This window comes from Pomacea canaliculata, linkage group LG10 (genome assembly GCF_003073045.1).
Source record: "Pomacea canaliculata isolate SZHN2017 linkage group LG10, ASM307304v1, whole genome shotgun sequence".
Lineage (NCBI taxonomy): Eukaryota > Metazoa > Mollusca > Gastropoda > Architaenioglossa > Ampullariidae > Pomacea > Pomacea canaliculata.
Window position 1 is genome coordinate 4,260,447 of NC_037599.1, and position 21,199 is coordinate 4,281,645.

The following is a 21,199-nucleotide window of genomic DNA, read 5'->3' on the forward strand; positions in this document are numbered from 1 at the left end:
AGTAACAAAACGAAGAGACGAAAGGAAAAGAGTCACAAGAAAAGATAGAAGAGAGAGGGTGAGAGACGGGAGAAGAGAATATAATCATACACTATTAAACTTTTTTGGTATAGATGTTTACATTTATGCTAATGATTTTTTTAAATTCAAATGAAATGCAATTTCGTTTGCATTTTAAAAAATATTTAATAATTTGACTAACACGTTTAAACTTGGGTTAAGTATTTCCTACTGTGAGAACTATTAGCACGCCAAACCTGAAGCAAATAAATATGAGCACAGACATAAACAAAAAGTTACAAGAGGTGTCTGGTCTCTAATAGCGGAGTGATAACTAAAACTATGTGTTCAGGTGTTTGTATTGTAGAAGATCTTGTCACTAAGAGACGAGACTTGGAAAATGAAAATAGGATGATAGTGTTTATCTGAAACTTATCATTTATATGTTCACTTCCGTTGGTCTCTAATTACAAATGGATACTAAGTAAAACGAAGGTGTTTATAGAAAATTATCTTTTATTATTGTCGACTATAACATAGAGACATATTTCTTGATCAGTACCCGTTCTGCTCAAGCAGGAAGAGCTCCATGTTACTATTGGTAGTGGGAGAAAAACCTGTAATTGTCATAAATCTTTGTAGGTCAGCGTGTTACATTTTTACTGCAGACATATTTATATCTTTATCTACACTATTTGATATATATTTAAATATTCTCTATAATAGAGTATTGACATGTTGTTGTAGTGTCACGTCCATCCACTCACTCAACCACCCACAAACATATCTATCAGTTGGTTGCTTTTACTTCACTCACACACCATCCACACCACCGACAAAGTATGCGTAGAGTGCATTGCTGCTTGGCCAGAGGATTGAAAAAAATCCCCTAAAATAAATCTGTGACCGGTCTTCCAGTAGACGATAAGATAGACGAAGCAGTGAGCTGCTTGTTTAGACTGACAACTCCCGACTGACAATCAGGTGACAGCGCCACGCAGGCCAACAGATTACTAAAGCCGTTAATACGCCGCTTCATGCAAGCGGGGCCCACAGCGGCACTTGACAGCAGCCTCGGTGTCAGCCCCCGTCATGGCAGCCGTGTGCGTGTTTGCACGTGCGCTCCCTCCCGTCACCTGACTGCAGGCGTCAAGACAACGGGCCGACACCCGGCATCGTTTTTCCACACCGCCGCGTGGCGAGATCCAGTCCCACAGGCCCGTCCGGCATTTTCCACCGCCAACCTCCGCAGCCTCCTCCGGGCCTTGTAATCTCATCTGATGCTTTCAAAGAGGCGCATATACAAAAGCTTATCTATATTCTAGTAGCCCTGCAGGCATGGTGGATAAAGAGGTGTTCAGTTTGCGACTGTTCACGCCGACAGCGTGTAGATAGCATTTCATCTGATGACCGCACTGCATGCTGGGACACAAAGCATTTTTTTAAATATTCAACTTGCAGACAACTAATCTGCGAGAAAGCCAATAATCCTCATAAGGTATGGGCATAAAACAACAAAAAGTCCAGGGTGCATATGGTGGAAGCAAGTAAAAGCTACATGTGAACAGAGCAGACAGTAGTAAAGCTCTGTGGTCTCCAGTGTACTTGAGCTGAAAATAGTCCGCGCGGAATATTTTGACAGGGAACATGAACATGAACTTTTCTGACTCTGAACCTGGAACGTTTGCTGTGACTTACTCTAGTGACTAGTACTACAAGATGCACCACACTGCAGTATTACAAGGTGGACTAACTCTTGTAATACAACGAGGGTTAAAGGGGAACTAACTCTAGTGCTTTAAGATGCACTAACTCTAGTATTACAAGGCGGTCTAACTCTTGTAACACAAGGTGTATTAACGCTAGTTCTACAAGGTGGGCTAGGTCTAGTATTACAGGGAGACAAACTCTTGTACTATCATGTGGACTAACTCTAGTACTGCAAGGTAGACTAACGAAGAAAAAGGATTGTCCACCCGTTTCTCTTTTAAATATCAATGATGACTCAGCTTTTTTTCAAGTAATTAGGGCATCATACGAAGGACGAGTATAAAACTATTTACATTTAGCAGAATAGTAAATAGCCACAGAATATTCCTAGTCTATTCATGTTAACAGATATTTTCATTTGTTTTCTAGAACTATTTTATTTTAAATTTCGTTTCATTTGAGAGTGTGTGTGTGTGTGCGCACGAGTAACGATGAATGTGTTCTTTTCACTCATTTTTTTTTTCTCATCTGTCTGTTATCACTGTATAAAAGCTTTGTTGTAAATCTGTTTCTGTGCGCGTGAGTTTGTGTTGTTGAGCTCTCGAGCGCGTGCATTGATGTTCCACAAACACACAGTCCTTCAGGAAGACTGATGCCAGAAACAGCTGCTGAACCTGACAACGAGCAGGCGGACACCAATGAAGGACGAGAAATAACGGACTCAATGAGGTCACCGTGACCTGCTTTCTCGCGAGGTTTCCCAGCCTGCAATGCGCGCCAGCATCTCTCCATGTTGGCCTCATGGAGGACTCCGACAGTCTGAAGGCACTCACACATCGATTTACGAAGCAGACATCGTGTTGTCTTGTAGTCTTTTGTTTTTGAGTGAAAAAACTTCTGGAAGCTTCTGCAGGCTCTAGCTACTTCCATGGCAAGGCTGGAATGTGTCCTTGACAGATTGAGCGACAAACATTTGCCCTCTTCAGTCTTCCTAATCTCCTGTCCTATCACACCTCGCTTTCTACCACTCCATTTTTTATATACCTTTTTAGTTTTCTTTTTCATTCATTTTTTAGTCTTCTCTGCCTGATTCATACTTGCAGATCCTCCATCCCTAAAACAACCCCATCCTAGTAATTCAAACCTTAATCCGTCTTCGATTTGACCCCCTGGCAACCATGTCTGCTTTCGTTCATTTTCGTTTCACTACGACCTCATCTTTCTTCACCTAAAGAACTCTCCAAATGCTTTTCTTCCAGCAGCTGTCGGCTCCTTCTTTATCCCTTGAACAAGTACTTCAGCCTTGTATTCACTGCTGGAAATTCCGAGTCCCTCCGTCGTCCTCGCCTCCTTTCAGTGCAGCGCACTTGGGTCCAAACCTCAACCCCGAGTCTGTCATGGCCAGTAATGGCTCCTTTCTGTTAACTGGCAAGAGCTGATCGCCAGGACAGCAAATGTTTGTCTTCATCCGCTGGGTGTGTTTTCTCGTCAAACCAGGGATAGGAGATCGACTTGCATGTCCGGTTCCAGAACTGCAGCATCAATAGCGGCTCGCAGACATGTCACCCATTCCACCCAAAAACGAAAGTCTTTAAAGCACAGCAAGATCCAAGTTCTTCCCCCTTGCCCCCTCTCTAGAGTCAAACACTTTCTGCCAACAGACTGTAGGCTTTGGGTGGGTGGGTGGATTGCTGTCTTACTGCGCGGTTAGCTTCTGGAAGAAGACAACCCTTTGAAGTGCTCTCTGAACTCAGCATACTGTCCCCTTTTGTAAAAAAAAAATAGAAAAATACTATCAAAACAATACACCTAAGTTTTCTAAACAAAGACCAGTTTCGTCAGGCTAGTTCAGAGTGCTTTCCGACAAATAAAGAATCAGATAATGTAAAAATGACTTTGAGTCTCCATGACTTGTTATTTTCCAACCCCGACTGACAATATCACATTCCATGGCCTGATTCCTCAGAGACTTGTACATGGATGACTAGTTTTATAACTGATAACTGCTGTCTGTATTACACTCAGGGCTGCTTCACAATCAAATAAAAGTACTAAAGAATCACAGCAAGACAAAAATATTTTTTCATTGTTTTTACAACAATCAACTAGTGTTGAAAGTACGTGGGGATGGGGGAGAGATAGAAGAAAGAAAGCATTGAACAGTCTTGCACGACAGGTTATTCAGGGGCGAGAATTCCATTCAGAAGGGGCCTTATTCAAGTCATGGAAGCACTGTACAAGTGGTCAGTGAGTGCACTCACGCTGGATAATCAAACAGTTCATTTCTTTCTCGTGATGGTGGGTGTCTGTCAAGGCTTTTGCTGGTATTGTTCAAGAGGGTGTTGGAGGACATCATGTGAGACACCTATCACGGCCATCCCATTTTCATCTCCATCTGTGGGAGGCGGATATGTAACCTACTCTTTGCATGCAACATTGATCTGACCACAGGCACCATTAACTTCTGCAAGACTGACAAACAGACCAACAGACTGACGGTTTGAACATGCAATGGAGTCAGGGTAAGGCAACGACAGAAAAGAAAATTGCAGTCAGTCTCTCAGACACACATGCACACTGAACATTGCCAGGAACATGAAGGAACGCAGACAGGAAAAGATGGAGATAGCACAGTATTTACAGTTACAGTATTTACCAAGATTAGAGGTTTCAAGTCCAGACGGGACAGCATGTAGCATCTCCACTGTGCGGAGAGACAGGGGCAGCGCATTGCAAACACACGGTCAGAGAAAGAGAAGGAGCGACGGCCGAACCTCTTCAGTCTGGTACTTGGGACGGTGAGAAAACCAACATGGACAGAGGGAACTGATTCTCCGGGCTCACAGAGTGACACAAGCTCAAACAGATTGGTGGCAGCCAGTTCAGATCGCCCAGAAGTAGTGGGACATGATCAGCCTGATGCTTGTGGAATGCAGTGGGATCATTGTGGTGAGCTCTGGACCTTGTCGTGATTCAAGTTACCTGAGAGTGAATTTAAGTTGCCTTAGCTGTAGGGGTTAATTAAAGCTCCGAGAACCTATCAATGCCTGTGTATGGGTCATAAAATCAGACAAGACGGGGGATAGTTTTATTAATGAGTAAGGGATGTATACAAGTCGACAATGTGTTGAAAACTCATTTCTAATTGTTTTTACATAGAAAAGAAAACACTGCTGTACTTTTACAGTCTCACCATAACTTATGTCTCAAAATGCCGAGGAAAACAGGGTAGAAATTTACCAGAAAGTTCTCCTGCTGGACTTGGAACGAAGTTGCTTTTTACAATCTTGGATTAATGTACATGTGGGGCAAAACATTAGTGTGGAATGCCTCTCTTCTATTATCATTATTATAAATATTTAAACAAATATTTTATAATTGTATGCTAATTGACCATAGAAAAAAAACAAACAAACAAACAAACAAAAAACAAAAAAAACAAAAAAACAAAAAAAACAAAACATAGAAGATAGAGGGACAGGAGACAGATGAATACCTGCTACAAAGCCGAGAAATTACCGAGAGTGCTCTGAACACATTATTCCGAAGTCGCCTGTAAACAGAACTTTCATGATCAGACCAACTGACGGCCAACGCCCGCAAGGCAGCTGTCTGAAGCACGGGCAGTGCCGGGGACGAGGACTATCAAAGACCAGGCTTGTCTGGCGAGGGCAGGAAGCCATAAAACCGCCATCAAAGGGGGAGATTATCGCTCAACGTGCATGCATGGGAGGCAACCCACATTAAAGAAACACAAGCTGGAGTATTTGTTTCCGGTGACGTGAATACAACCACAGTGTAGTCGATGATGACTAATCGATGAACTCAGCAACGAACTCGCAAACAGTTCTTACTACTGTTTTGTCCCGAAGAATGAATGAGTGAAAGAGTGAGTGGAATAATTTTGCTGCTATAAATAAACTGTTTGCTCGGCAATGAAATTTTGGCCTTGAACATGGTGATGTCAAAAGCCGGAACAAGGGTAGCATGCGGTCAAGTCCTTCACACAAAAATCGTTCAGCTTTGGCACTTGTACCGTTGATATCAATACACACCCAGCCTGAGGACAACTCACCCCAACTACCCCACACCCCTACTTCAACCCCAGAAGCTGGCGCGGGGACGAGCAGGGAGGACAAGATAAGTGCCTTTGTCAATGCCAAAGGGGCTTGTCCCTCCCGGTCCACCCGTTGTTTGTGTGGAGGCAGACATGTTTGCTTTTCTCTGAACGTTTCCGCCCCGGTACCAGCACGCTGGCCCTCATGAATATTCATGAACCTTTCCATGACGATCCTCTTCGACAGAGCTGGAAAACCAAAACCTGTTGTCGGAGCCGCTCTAGCGTTCGTGGCAAAGCAGCTCTGGGAAGATCGGTCCATTTTTTTTTTTTAATTCTTCAGGTAAGGTTGCTGTGTTTGAATGGAGATCACTCCTTGCCAGACGAGGGTATAACAAGTGCCTGTGACTCCGAGGGCCCTTCCGTCACTCTTTGCTGCTCCGTGTTGGTGGGCGCCATGACAGTCCATTAGAATAATTCCGAACCACTTTTCTGGAGTTTTCAAAAGAGGCGGATGAATGAAAGGGTGCTGGCTGGCTGTCTTACAGATGAATAAGATCTGCCACAGAAACGTCTTGTAATTTATCCCTTCATATCTTTCTTTCGAAAATAGTCCTGCGGTAATTGCGAAGAACATTAGGTGGTCTTCATGCTGGCAATGCAATAATCACTGGCTATTACCTTCCTTTCCTTAATGTAAACTTTATGAATATAAAAATAATAATATTATTAAAAATTTTGAATTAATTAAATGTTGCGATGTTTTTCAGAACCAGTGGTTGTTTAAGGATTACCTTCCCTTCTCCTTTCTCCACTACAGGAGTAAGAAGATTTACACACTATTATCTTTTGTTTCGATATAAAAAATATCTTGATAGCTACATCGAGATTTCTCAGATGGTGTTTGTGTTAGGACTGGTCAATATGGCGGATACATTAACCAACAGACTGGCGTATACTAGTTGTGCACAGACTCAATCGAAAGATAATGTATTTGAACATCCTTGTCACACAAAGCATGTTTGTACAATGATTACAGAAGTTAGTACTGCTCTAACAACAGACAGTTTGTTGGCTCAACACTGGCAGCAGAGGCGGAGTGTGGAATCTGTGTTTTGCCTCTTCATCAAAGTGCGAAATGTTTAGTCTCAGTCTCGTCAATAACATCTGGCAACACAAAGACTGATTTTCCTCCGATGTGAAATATATCATGTGGGTAATATCTGTCAGCATCCGTGGGTCACTGAGGAAGTCATCTCGCCCTGTGTATGAAGATTTCTCAGCAGACATCTGTTAGCACTCTGATGGTATCAATATATCTGGCTCACAACTTCAGTATCACATACCCCTCAGCTCACCACGAGGTAGAGACATTGCCATCACAGAGAAAGTGGTAGTAAACCATCCCTGAGTAGTATAGGGTAAGATGGGGGATTCATTTGTGTTCAGAAAATGTTTGTGTACAGGACGTAACCCAATTCTCTCCCTTTTATCGCCCTTTAAACCTCTCCTAAAGAATCAGTACCCTTTTTAGATACCCTGGTGGGTGGGCAGGGGAAGTAAGCTATCTGCCAGACCGAGCGGATGTTGAAAAAACCCTTTTATGCTCTGCAGTCCAGTGTCTAGTTATTGCTGTGTTGAATTATATAATACCTGTCCAGGGCTTTTGACTGTCGTATCTTTCATAAACGCTGAACTTAATTTTTTTAAGATATTAATGGTCGTAATAATAAAGAGCAGCACTTGAGGCAGGGTCAACCAGTGCAATATGTGACTCACACTGAAATACTAAACTGGAGTCGGAGGAGTCAATTTTCAACACCATACGCCATGAAGTCGCCTCCGTATCCCCCTTTCCCACAAACACAAACACACACAGTGGGGAGACAAAAAAGGTTGGCTGATGGATGCCGACTACAGGCGAACATAACCAGCCCACCCTGGGGGTGCACGACGATTACTGCAGACCTGTCTGACACAAGAACAGAGAGTGATGAATAGGACCAAGCCGCCATGTCCCACCATGCTCTGTGCTTGTGAACTGCCCGGCGCCCAAGCGAAACAAGATCGATAACTCAGTATCGTGGCCGGACCAAGAGTTATGCGCCCTTGTCAGTCTCACCGACTTGTTTCTGCTGAATCAGCGAGTGGATGTCCTCATTGCATGATGAAGTTTGGATCATCGCACCGCCCAACAGGTCAGCCTGCGTGATGTCGCTCCACAAAAGAGGACACGATGGGCGGATGGATGGGTGGACAGGACGGGGGCGTGGGGGGAGCACTGCTAGACACTCTGCAGCAGACTGGAGGTGTAATATTTGATAGACACAGCAGCACGACCATGTCATCAGCTTGCCAACAACTGGCAATGAGCCTGAACGACTTTTTTACGGGTCACACTAAGTAATAGATAACATATTGATTCGTCCTCTCTGCTTCTAGCCGCCGGTAAATGTTTCTGATAACAGATGACCTTAAATGTTTGTAATTTTAATCAAGGTACTATTGAGAGTATGGATTAACTTGGAATAATGTATGTGATACTGAGGACATAGTCTGCGGAATTTAACTGTTTGTTGTAGTGAAAAGTCGGTTTAGTACTTAATGGATAAAATATTGTCTAGTTTCCCTATATTCTGAAAATTCTAAGATGACCATTTCAGCTGAATCATCAGCATCTAATGACAGCAGGACTCAAAGCAAATATTCCATAAAAACATTATTTCTATAGAAATGTAGTATTAAACAATTTTTTCAAGTTGTCTTTAATTATGTGTAGGTTAAAACAATAAAGTGCAACAATAATATTAAGAAAAAATATAGTGACAAATAATCACAAAATATAGCGCAAAAAAACTTTTATGTAAACATGGACAAGAAGATGTGTGATGTGTCCATTATTAATTATTGCTTAGTCGCTTAGTTGTTGCAGTAAATTATTGAACATATTGTATAACAAAATGATAAAAGCAAACAACACACTAAAATCATGAAAATTACACCAAACAGTGAAGACTTAGTCGTAAAATCCAGGTTGTTTCTTAGCATTATTTTGAAAGGAAAACAAAGCTTTAAAATCTCTTTGTATTGTTTTTAAAAATATGGCGGGCAACTGCTGACAGTGCAAAATAATGTCATAGCGAAAAATCAAGGCTGACTAGTTGATTTTACAAAAACTGTCATGATAATGTAATGTAATGGCAGGTTGATAAAAATGTGTTCTTTGTGTGTCTGTCCTTCTAGTGCATGTTTATGCCCTTGTCAAGTTTGTGTGATTTCACGCGCATCTCTGTGTGTGGGCGAGCACGTGGCTGTTATCATTGTTGTTGTTTTCCTTGATCCTCGTCAGACAGTATCAGAGCTGCCTCCCTTGACGAACCTTTCACCTCTGTATAACTGGCATTACCAGGGTCGCCAGCGAGTGTTAGGGGGAGGGAGAGGAAAGGAAGAAAAAACTGTTGTTGCAGATAGTAATGAGTATGCTACATTAGTCTCACATTACCATAAGCACCTCGCTGACTGGACAAACGTGTTGTGACAACAGCGCGCACGTGCATGTCAAGCAGACACCAAAGCAGCTGACTTTGGCCACAAGCCATCCAACTCTTTCTCCCATCACCACCACCTCGTCTCCTTCTAAAAAAAGTGTAATGAAAACGCCCCTGACCACTGAGCTGAAACATTGCTAAAATGGTTTCCACATCCTTGTTCATTTGCCGCCATCCATTGCAGATGAACTCACACTCATCCGCATTCGCCATGGTGTCCGTTAAGACCCAGATTAGTAGTCAACAGACTCGGCATCAGTACCTGCTTGACAAAGGACTTTTTGTTGTTCATGGTGTGTTCTCACGAGGACACACGCTGGTTGTTAGAGGTTTATGTTATGTATTTCTCCTCCAGTCTGTGAATTTTCATTACCAATGTGTGTGAATGTTTCTGTCTTTGTGTTCGTGGATCATTTGTAATACATCTCACACCCACATCAGCTCTTGTAGTACATCATCTAACATGGCGACTTTAGCTGGACATTAAAGTACATCACTAACTCTTGAGAATCGAGACGAAGTCTGCGAGGAGTAATTAAAAAAAGAGCAAGGAATGCTTTAATAAAAAATAAAGATCGCAGTAAAGAAAGAATAAATTTCTCACTGAGTTTATGTAAACGAGAATGATCAAAAGATTTTTGACCTGAAAGTTAATAGCAACAAAAAATAATTGTTGGTCATAATATTGCGCCTCGTTCTGGAGCTGAGAACTATTGTGACTTTCTTTTTTTTAGTTGACTTTTTATTCATCTTTCTTACATTCATTCTTCCTTGCGCCCTTTCTTTCATTTATTCGATATTAAGTCTCTCTTTTACTTATTAATTCATTTTTTTTTATTTATTTTTTCTCTCAGAAGTGTCACAAGAATTCTTGTCATAGGTCAGCAAGGCATGTGTTCGAATCTCTGTTTGTGTCCTTATTCTCACCCCGTGATTCAAGTCCTGTCAAAGTATTTTAACCTGAACCACAAGCTCTCTCCCTCTGGAGGAAGGCAGCTCGGTGCATCGACAAAGAGCCTGGCAAACAAGCAGCCTCGTCTTGGCCATGTCGATAGGAGGAGCACACAGACAGGCCAGTGACAGCAGCACTGCACCTCCGACATCCCTCCTGCGGAAATTGTGTGTCAGTGCGCAACATCTGCGCGCATGTCCCCTGATGCTGGTGTCCCTGCCTGCATCCATGCATGTGCAACATGTCTGTATGTAAATGAGATTATAATTATATATATATATATGCATGCTATACACACATACAACACAACATATATAAACTAAACATGTCATTGTGTTTGCTGTTGTCAATTGTTTACCTTCATAAATTCCAAGTTGTAAACAATCCAGATATGAGAGTTCAAGGTTCTGGCAATGCTATTCCAACTTTTCTTTGAAATATTAGGTTGCAGTTGTGAACTCATACGAATGTAAAAATGTTCGTAGGGTAGTAATAATCTTAGTAGTAGGAGTGGTTCATTGGTCAAGTGCTTTTCGCTCTGACAGTATGGTAATGTTTTGGTTCGTGTTTCTGGACACGTGCAATTTCGTTTCGGTTTGCGGCAGGTGATTCTCGGTTGTTGCCATCTTGTTTCCAGTGATGTTTTTCATTGCATGCATCATAGGTCACATGTTGCCTCAGTGAAGGCGAAAACGAGTGGGATGAAGGGTATGTTTATGAGTGTTTACGGTTCTAATGAAGCGGTTACTTTCATTTTCGTGTTTTTGATGAAAGTCAGTCGATCAAAAACTCGGGACGACCCTGTGAGCAGAGGAACGCTTAAAATGTTTCCACATTGAAAGGAATGAAAATTGCATCTTCGATTTACGAGAATTGGCATTAACGATAAAGCTGGGAGGGAGGCATAACGCTCGCAAGGGCGGAGGAGATGAAGGTGGTGGTGGTGGTGGTGGTGGTGGTGGTGGTGGTAGTGGTGTATGTGTGTGAGAGAGAGAGAGTGGGAGAGAGAGAAGGATTAGCAGAAAATACCACAGAGCAGTTGTAACACGCATTCACCTTGAGTTCCTTAATCAGGCAATTTTTTTTTGTCCGCCACCCGTATTCTGTAAACATGGGTAATGAGTGAAGACGAGGCAGAAGCTTCTTGAGGATAAGTTCTTTACCTGACTCCCAATCATGTATGCTGCTTCATTTGTCGCAAGTCAGTTAATTTTTAAAGCGGTCAATCCAACCTTGCAATAAGACCCCTAGTAGTTCTGCTTCATCTGCCATTTATCACGGTAATACTTTGTCATCTTTACACCCATCAACGAGATCACAGAACGAGTTTTACGATCCTCCTCTCTCCGCCCACCTCTCCAATCTGTTTCTCTGCTCTCTCATTCACTCACGCGCACGAACACACACACGAACACACACACACTTGCATCATTGAAATCCTTTCTTTGGTGTGAAGGTGCTGACAGGGTGAGCCTATCTCGAGTCAGGTCTGACAACTCGCTGTGGTAGGACCATCCAGACCAGCCAAAGGGCATTCCCAAGGGCCGCAAGGGGCAACAGCCAGTCAAGGCCGGTGTCTCGCCAACTTAGCCAACCAGCGTCAACATGGACCGTTGGGATCATAAGGGAGATAAGAGGAACACTAGGGTTCCACAACTGGCGGTGGCCTTCTGTCAAGACCTATAGCCTCGAGATCGATCTCTGTTGGCAAATGAAATTAGTCCTAATCCTGACTTTAAAAAGTGATACACTTCAAGACCGTTTCTTTGGTTTCACATGTCAACACCGAAACTGCTTCTTTTTTATGAGTCTCGTGAGCTGCACTGAATGATTCTTAAAGGAGCTTGTTAAATGAATTTGTTGTTTTCAAACTGATTAAATCGTTGTTATAATGGTTGAAGACGGATTTTAAGGAACCATGTTGGAATGACTAAGATCTTTTCAGGATTTCTAAACATCTGTTATGTGCTAGGTAACCATAATGAAGTTCTCTCTGTCAAAATATCTAACAAGCTGGCGTACACACACACACACACGGACCCACGACACTGGCACAGATCCAGTGTTAGCAAAAAAAAAAAAAAAAAAAAAAAAAAAGCCAACACTCACAGCTGGCTTTCACCAGCTCAATACAAACAAACGCGAATTAACTCAGCGGCGGTCTTCATGTGATGCAGAGGATGTAGACATTATTGCTGCATATCTCTCGTCCCTTGGCATGGGCGAACAGCTTGTGTCCTCATCCGACCCCACCTCTTAATGAGCAGCATTCAGCTTTCACACATCCGGTAGCTGTGCCGTCTGTCACTCTGCCTGCCTTCTGGTATTTGGCGGGGAACAAGCATTAATTTGTATACCTCTCCATGTCCTCACACAGCAACCCTCCCACACACAGCTAGCAACTTGCACTGGCAGCAACATGTTCACACCAGGACACATCGAATGTAAGCAAATAAAGACAGACAAAATCATAAGCAACACACACAGAAACAGTTCTAGTTAGCACATGAGCAGGAAAAGAGGAGGAAAGAAAAGAAAGAATAAAGCAATCATGATAATGAAGATTTATTTAGCGCTTTTTCATTGATTTGATCAGAGCTCTTTACAAAAATGATGTACAGACTGAATGACCAACAGGCATGCAACCATAGTGACACGTAGCAGACAGACTCACTTCTACAACATACTCTCACTCATACACAAAGTAAATATACACACAAGATATTCATTCTCTGGGTCAAGACAGGGTCACAGTGAAGTCCTCCTGAAGAAAAGATGAATCTTAAGTTTAAACAAACAGTAAGAGAAAACTAGAAACAACAACAAAGAAAAAAAGCATTACCTTTTCCTTCACTAAAAATATGATGAAATAAATCAGATTTTTATATTTTAAGAACTTTTGTGTCTAACTTAGGCACATATAATAACTTACCCTGAATAAGCCCCTTGAGTATTCTCTTACCGCTGTTAAGTTCACCTCACCAACACTGGCAACAACTCTCTCAAAGGACAACTCAATATCGCATAAAAACAGGTTTCGTTTTGCCAGAAAATTATACTTGCAGATAGGAAGCAACTGAAGGCACTAAGCTCAGCTGATTTCATTTTCCTGGAAACAAAATCCGAGACGCTTGGCGAGATGATAAAATAAGCTGACATTCCGCCATCTTGACTGAACCTCTGACGTCACCGGCGCATTAGTACCACGTGAGGAGTTGCTAAAAAAAGAACCTGACTTTTTGAACTGCATTCGGAGTCTCACTCTGCGAGCAGAAATAATAGTGAGGGTTTATAGGAATTAAGGATAGAGGCTGGTTTGTAAAACGTAAATTACATCTCTGTGTGAAAATGTAACGAGACTAAGATAAGATAATCTAACGCGAATAACTAGTAATAGCTGGTATACAAAGGGAGATAACAAAAATGAGCTGGTTCTTTGAAATTTGAGCCGTAAAGCATGATTATAAGGAAATATTAATCAACCAAGAAACGACCAAATGGAAGCTTGCTAGTCGAAACTCATACAAGAAATGGTCTGTAGACCTTAGAAATGTCTTCACATCGTTAGGAAATCCTGAGCACGTGCTATCAAAGTCTGCTGACCATTGGACAGAATGAGGGCCTGCCTATCAACATCAGGAACCACTACTGCAACAGTCAAGCTAAGTAATCTGGTCTGGTTTGGCCATGTGACCGGCCCGATGGCTGTCCTTTAGGGTACCTTAGAGGGCGGTCGACACTGCGATGACCAGAGGAAGAACTGTTAAGAACATCAAAGGCTGGACTGGTCTCCTGTACACGACCTGCTTGTCTCCCCAAACAGGCGCGAGTGATGGGTCTTGTCAGCTGCGACATCTAGCCAGCATGTGCTGCCCCCACCAACGGGTACCGGTCCAGGAACGACTGACTGACAGCGACAGGCAATTAGGATGGTGTGGCTGTGAATAGTGTGGAGGTCTGGCACCTTCTGATGGCATTACACGCTCTTGTCGCGCGCTCTCGTGCACGGAGCCAGGCAACACGAGCGATGCCCGTGAGACCGTTGTTAAGTCCTTGTCGTGTGTAAGGGCACTGATAGATTAAAGTAGGTACAGAAGAGTTTGCAGCAGCTAGACACCAACTCCTGTATGTCACTGGTACACCGTTCTTTTCTTCCGACGCGAATTCTGGAGACCTACCATAAATAGTCTTAATTTCAAATAATTAATGTTTAAAGGCAGACCTTTGTTCAGTTCCAGACAAACTTACTGTCTTGAATAACACTGAATAAAAATCTTTGCACACCATCAGTGTGTCTAACAACTCATTTGTCAGGACCTGCAAGCACACGTCTGCTTTCATCTGTTGTCTGATTATCAGAGAGAAAAAAACAACAGAGGATAGAAAGTCTTACTTACAAACAATTAATGATTAAAGGCCAAACATTTGTTTAATCATTGCCAGAAAGACTGAGTATGTCCTCAACAAGTGAGCAAATATTTGGGATCTCACTTGTCAAGCAGCCTGCAGACTCCAGCAGTTGGTTTGTACAGACATTCTACACAACATGGAAGCCAATCATGTCATCGCAGAAGATTTTTCTACCTTTACCGAAGTGTGATTAACAAAAGGCTTTGGCACCTAAGATTTCATCCTTTTCAAGACCGGCCATGATGCATTTGAATCGATTTTTCTCCCTTTTTCTTTAAAATTTGCAATTAAAGTTATAGTTTATATATTTCTGTGAATGAATGGACAAGAGTTTAAAGCACGTATCCAGTTTCATAAGTCTGATCACTTCGAAAGCCTGATGTTCAGTAAATGAAGATCAATCTCATTACAAATACCACAATATTATATTAAAAAGGCTTTTTGATAGCAGATGAGCTGATCAGCATTTACATAAAAATAAACTCAATGAATCTGTTGCTTGATATTCAGCTGCATTTATCCAGGTGACTATTACAAGCAGCTGCTTCGTTTAATGACATTCACCACAATGGTGGGATGTGGTGAGTGGTTGATTAGCATGGGGAAACAATAAAGGGAAGGTTAAAGAATGCGTATCATCCATTTGACAAAAGGTTTGACGAAATAAAATCATTGTGCTAGCCGTGGATTTGAACTGGGCATGTACACAAATGAAGCAATAAGAAGCAGCTTCTCTGTGTTGTGAAGCCCTGGCATGATCACAAGTGAATGGAGAGTGAGCTTCCTTTGCACACCTTTCGTGCTAACATGTTTAACAGCGCCCTCAGACATTAATTAATTTATTACTTTTTTAATGTTGGATTTGAACTTGCAAGTGCGTGCAGACATTAGGAGTGTTAATGTGACCGCTCGTGCATGCCAAGATGACACTTTCAGATATTGGCTTTGATGCTTTCCTACTTGCTTTTTCACGAAGGCTGTTAAGAGCCGGTATTTTGATAGAAAATAGTGCAGACGAGCCGGCAACATCGCAGCCTTTGCTAGAAAACAGCGGAGTATTTTTTCTCCCCCCCGTCATCTAACCGTTGTTCTAGCCGTTTGCACAACTTATTAGATTATCTCGATTATGTTTTGAATTGATTTGGTTCGAAATCCATCTCCAGACTGCTTTATATTTCGTTTTAAATATGTGTGTGTGTCTGTCTCACACACGTACATGTGTGTCCCCCTCTCACACGCGTACACACAGACTATCTGTTGTATCGCTCGACCCGAGCTCAAGTCGACCCCGCACCGAACGACGCATTGTTAGCGCATGCGCACTGGTCACGCCAGCTGCGCGCGCTTCGCATCGAGTGTGCGACACTGGGAGAAGTGGCAGACGACAGCGTCCGTTAACTGGTGAACAGGTGGCTGCTCCATCTCACCCCGGGACTAACAGCTGACAAAGCGCTGCCACTGGCGAAACGTGGAGTCGAGGCGAGTTTCTAGTCTTCTTCATCGTGCATTGAAATATTCGTCTGACTTGTCGTCTGCACTTTTATTGTTTTCCCTTCCCCACCCCCACACCCGACATCGTGGCGCGCAGTTATCCAAATGGAGAAAGTTTGAACAGAGCCAACGTTTTTACTAACCGACAGTGCCTTCGCCAAGAAAGGTGTGTATGAATGTGTGTTAAAAACAAACAACAACAACAACAACAACACTCTTGCCGTGTGAAAGTGGTGGCGCTGCTAGCTCTGTGTACCTGTGACTGACACACGAGCGAGATGCACACAAGGAAAGGCGCCCTGTGCTCCGCGAAGCGCGCCAGTGGAGCTGCATGCGCGAGGAGAAGCCGAGGGAGGAGATGTGAGGAGAGCTGACTGCCGGTCATCGGAGGATTGAACCTTATGCCCTTCGTCAGCAGCGGGTGACGGGTGGCAGCGCAGGGGGCTGTAGCGGATCCACCCCAATCGCGGCCATGATGAAACATCCGGACAAAGCGCATGCCATGCTGCTGGAGAATCTGCGAGTAATATCGGAGTACCGCCGGCGCTCGTTGGCAGAGAATTACAGGTAGGCGCTGGCATCAGCTGTGCAGCACACCTGAGATTTTCTTGTCATAATAGAAAAAAACCCAACTACTGCAACTTTCGATCTCAACTGTGGCTCTGTCATACATGTCACTCTTTCTCTTTTTTCGCCGTCTGTCTTCTGTCTTTTTTTCTACGAGTATCTATCTTCGATAAGTCGTCAGAAGCCCTTTCCGTCCTTTGCTGATCTTTTTGCCATGGGTAAAGCAGCAAAATGATGAAAAAGGTGAACGATCATCTTGAAAACTATTCACCAATTTTCTGTTAGAGATGTTTATAAACACACCCGTGTGTTGACAGATGCTCCCCGATTCATGACAACATGCTCACAGAAAGGACAAATGTTGCTACATCGGCTTTGAAACATTGAGCACGTGCTAATTCATCTGTCTGTATTCTGTTAAGCTTACTTCTCGATGATGTATAGAGAAAACCGTTGGCACCCACACTGAACAACAGGTTGTATAAACAGGCGGAGGAGTAAGTTAGCTCTATAACCAACAGCCGCTTTTATTTCCTCCAACAACAAAACGTGTCGCCGCAACAAAGGGCCGCACATTCGTTTACCGCCATTCATATTGAAACATTTTACACGGTACAAAGGACTCTGTGTTCATGTATTGATTACATACGGGTCTCTGACTAATGACTTCCATAACCTAGATAAAGACCCGCGGGGATGTCGGAGTGTAGCTGGGTCACACAACTTGTAGAGGGAATCAGATGCTACAGGTAGCATTTTATTTTAGAGGATGAAATCGTGTAAAATTAGTAGTCATGTGTTCTGTGAAAGTGAGGCTTGGTGCAGCAAACTTCACTGTAACCTACGCATTCTATAGTAATGTAACCTAGGTAGTCTACCATAGTGTAACCAGGCATTCTACAGTAATGTACCCTATACACACTTTACAGTGATGTAACCTAGGCATTATGCAATGATGTAACCTGTACTTTACACGTGTTGTGAAAACACAGAGTATTCCCGGTGTTGCCAAGGTGAATGTTGTCTAGACCTTGTTGATTGTCAGTCGCAAGGGAGGTAGAAACACAAAAGACAATGCAGCAAATCCTCATGAAACCCTACCTCGACTTTACACAAAACATATCGACATGGTGACACGTGGCTTCAATAACCAGCTAGCAATATACGATTATTTTCAACCGTAAATTATGTGCCTTTTATAAGTGGCTCCATCTGGGCTATCGGCAATAATTCTTAAACTAAGTAGGCACGACATGTGGAAGAACATTCCCTCATCTTTATCATGAACACATCTCACCTTGGTAGGACTTGGGAAAAGGAGAAATTTCTAGGGTAAGACCAAGCAGGTTTCGACTCTGCGACTTCTGGTCCACAGTCGATCTCACTATTCGCCAGGCTATTGGAGCCTCGCCTGCTGTGAAATAAGTGTTCGGCGAGTCTTGTTGTAGACACTGAGCTCTTCAGTGACAGTTTGTCATAAATGCAAAGCGGTTTCTACTGGTGATGACAATACTCTAAAGCGCAGTCTTCCTGTACAAAGAGAGGTAAACACAATGACAAATATTCAGATACATATACAGACACGTTGACAGACACACATACAATCGCGGTATCCACACACGGGCGCACACGCACACAGACTGTGCGAGAGAGAGAGCGGGCACACAGACACACAGACTGAGAGAGAGAGAGCGGGCACACACATACTCTTTCTCTCTCATACACACACCCACAAGCACATTCCTTCAATATCAATACCGCGGAAGAAAAGAAAATACTTGTAATAGCAAAACATGAAGGGATCATCCCGATGTCCAGCAAATACTTTGGTGGCGACTCCTCCCATCAAGATGTCTACTTCACTTTCCTCTCTGTTACCCTCCGAGACAGGACTGATGAGAAAAGTGGCCAATCCTTCTTATCAGCCAGATGTCATAATGAATGGTATTCATATATATATATTGTCTGCACAAGGCTTGCTCCATTATGATTCTCTGATGCGAAATAATGTGTAGGGAGAAAAAAAAAAGAGAGAGACAGAATAAATAGACGAGGGCGGATGTGGGCAGATAAGCGGCGTGGTGGAAAAGTCGGAGCCCAGGGTTCATTTGCACAAACTTGAAACTGTGTTTTAGAAGAAAATATAGAAGTGTGTTTGTGAAACTGCTTTTAAGCCGTTTACAAGCGTTACATGAAAACCGTTTGTATAGAAATGTGTTTGAAACTCGGAAGATGTTGTGCAGCTGAACCTTGACAAGAATACTCTCCCCTGTTTCGGTTCATACGAAGCGAGTGTTTTGTCGGACTGACATTAAGTCGTCATATGTAGCGACAAGCGATTGGTCTACTCTTCACTCACTCTTCAGCGCGCATGCGTTATATATCTCAGTCGAATCGTTTACTTCTGACGTCAATTCCCTCATTTCTGACGTCAGATAATATTCAGTCCAGTTATTCACTTCTGACGTAAGATCAATCTTCCTAGAGAACCAGATAATATTCAATCCACTTATTTATGATGTGAGATAATATTAAGTCCAATTATGACGTCCGATAATATTAAGTCCACTTATGACGTCAGAGAATACACAGCTCAATTGCTTATGAAATCAAATAATATTTAATCCAATTACTTGTGACGTCAGATAATATTTTTTCCCATTATTCATTTCTGACGTCAGATCAGTTTTGCTTGTGAACGAGGGGTTAATGCAGGGAGACTATGCGTGGCTGTGAACAGGAAGAGAGGTTAACATCAACAGCAGCAACGCAGGTTATGACCTTTTGCCACGGGTGTCAATATCCACACAATAATGACGATGTGAATTAATGTTTTGAAACAGTTAATGTTGTTGACGAACCTGTTAAAGGCGATTATCAACTCTTCCATGGTTTTCTTGTTACGAGAAGAAATGCGGTCAAAATGCGAATCAAACTACCAACCAACTTCTTGAGTTTGAGAACCTCATCCAAAGATGTTGTTTTCAAAAATGCATCAGAATAACCCTGGAGAGTGACTGCCCTTGGAGTGTTTGGCGTTCCTGTGTAGTGACTTGGTCGACGTGGTGAGTGGCTTCTGTTGTACCTGTCGTTGCTGATCTTCTCGATAGAGTAACAAAAATAAATGTTGTCTTTAAGTTCACCTCTAATAAGAGCTCTTGATATATTCTTCGCTGTCAAAACTGCTCACGGTTACCGCCCACTCGCCGAACCTACTGCGCCTGTCTCGTGAAAACAGCTGACAGTTGCGTCACATCCGTATAACACAGTAACACTAAGCACTTCAGGCATCCTCTTATTCCCGTGCGTCTCATTTAAGGATACGGACACGCAAGCTAAGGTCATTTCTAGTTTATATTCTCTACTTCAGTGATTCTCAAAGTGTCGTCCGCGGACCACTGCTTTAAACAGACCTACAGAGATGGCAAAATATTATTTTACTAGTTTTGTATCAAAGATTATCGTCATCGACACATGAGTGAGCGCTCGTGTGCACGCGTTCTTGTAGGTGGACAGGACATGCTTGAGATCAGAAAAGATGAGTGAGGAGCCTGTGTAGTATAGTATGACACGACGACGGGGTATTTTACATGTCTGTCTGTCGGTCTGTCTATGTCTGTCTCTCTCTCTCTCTGTCTGGTGTCACAATAACTAAAGAGGTAGGCATAAAACGGGTATCGAAAAGTCCTAACGAATCTTGAAAGCGATAACTTTCCTGGAGGAGAGGAATTTTAACGAGAATCTGTATGAAACATGAAGATGAAAGCTCGTTTCTTTATGATGCCCATGTGCTGGTGAGAGGTTGCTCTATACTGGAATTTAAGATCTGTTTTTTTATTTCTTATCCTCACGAGTTCGCTCATGAGCATCCTGTAAATACATTCCCCATCCTCTTCGTCAATTTTTTTACATGCACACCTACGCGCGCACTGATGGACGCACACAGGCGCACGCACGATCGTTCAAAAGAGCACGTGCATGGGTATTCGCAAATCTGAAGTTCGTCCGTTAGCATGGGCACGTCTTGCATGTACGCGGTATGTCTGAATCGATATGTGTGTATGTATATCCATTGAGGAGTTCACGAACGATGGCGACCAGATGTTCACAACTCTATTGATTGTACTGTTTACTCCGACTATAAAACCTTTTTAACCCTAAAATATATACGGTAATAAAATGTATTGACTCTTGAGAAAAACACCCAGCTTTAAGTTATTGAGATGATGGCTGGGAAGACTGTTCGTGTATTTGTAGCTTTTTGAGTTCTTTGTATGCTAATGGTCACGTGTTTGCAAAGCATCGAGTGTTATATCAGTTAAAGAGGGTTGGCATGTCTTTACATCTGATATTACCGTGCACACTTGATTCTTGAAATGAGTCTTCGAGGTTTGTAACCGTGAACTGATCGAAAGGTATCCAGGATGCTTTTGTCGACCAGAAGCGGAGTTTTCCCACAGGTGT

At 42.7% G+C, this 21,199-nt stretch overlaps 1 protein-coding gene across 1 annotated transcript in view; it reads left to right on the forward strand.

Moving 5' to 3' along the window:
• The first annotated feature begins 16,060 nt into the window (after positions 1–16,060).
• The window catches only part of LOC112574399, a 142,468-nt gene continuing 137,329 nt past the window's right edge, over positions 16,061–21,199 (forward strand). Inside the window, 1 exon segment of the mRNA XM_025255453.1 lies at positions 16,061–16,735. Within this exon segment, the coding sequence (XP_025111238.1) occupies positions 16,641–16,735 (95 nt within the window). The 5' untranslated portion in view covers positions 16,061–16,640.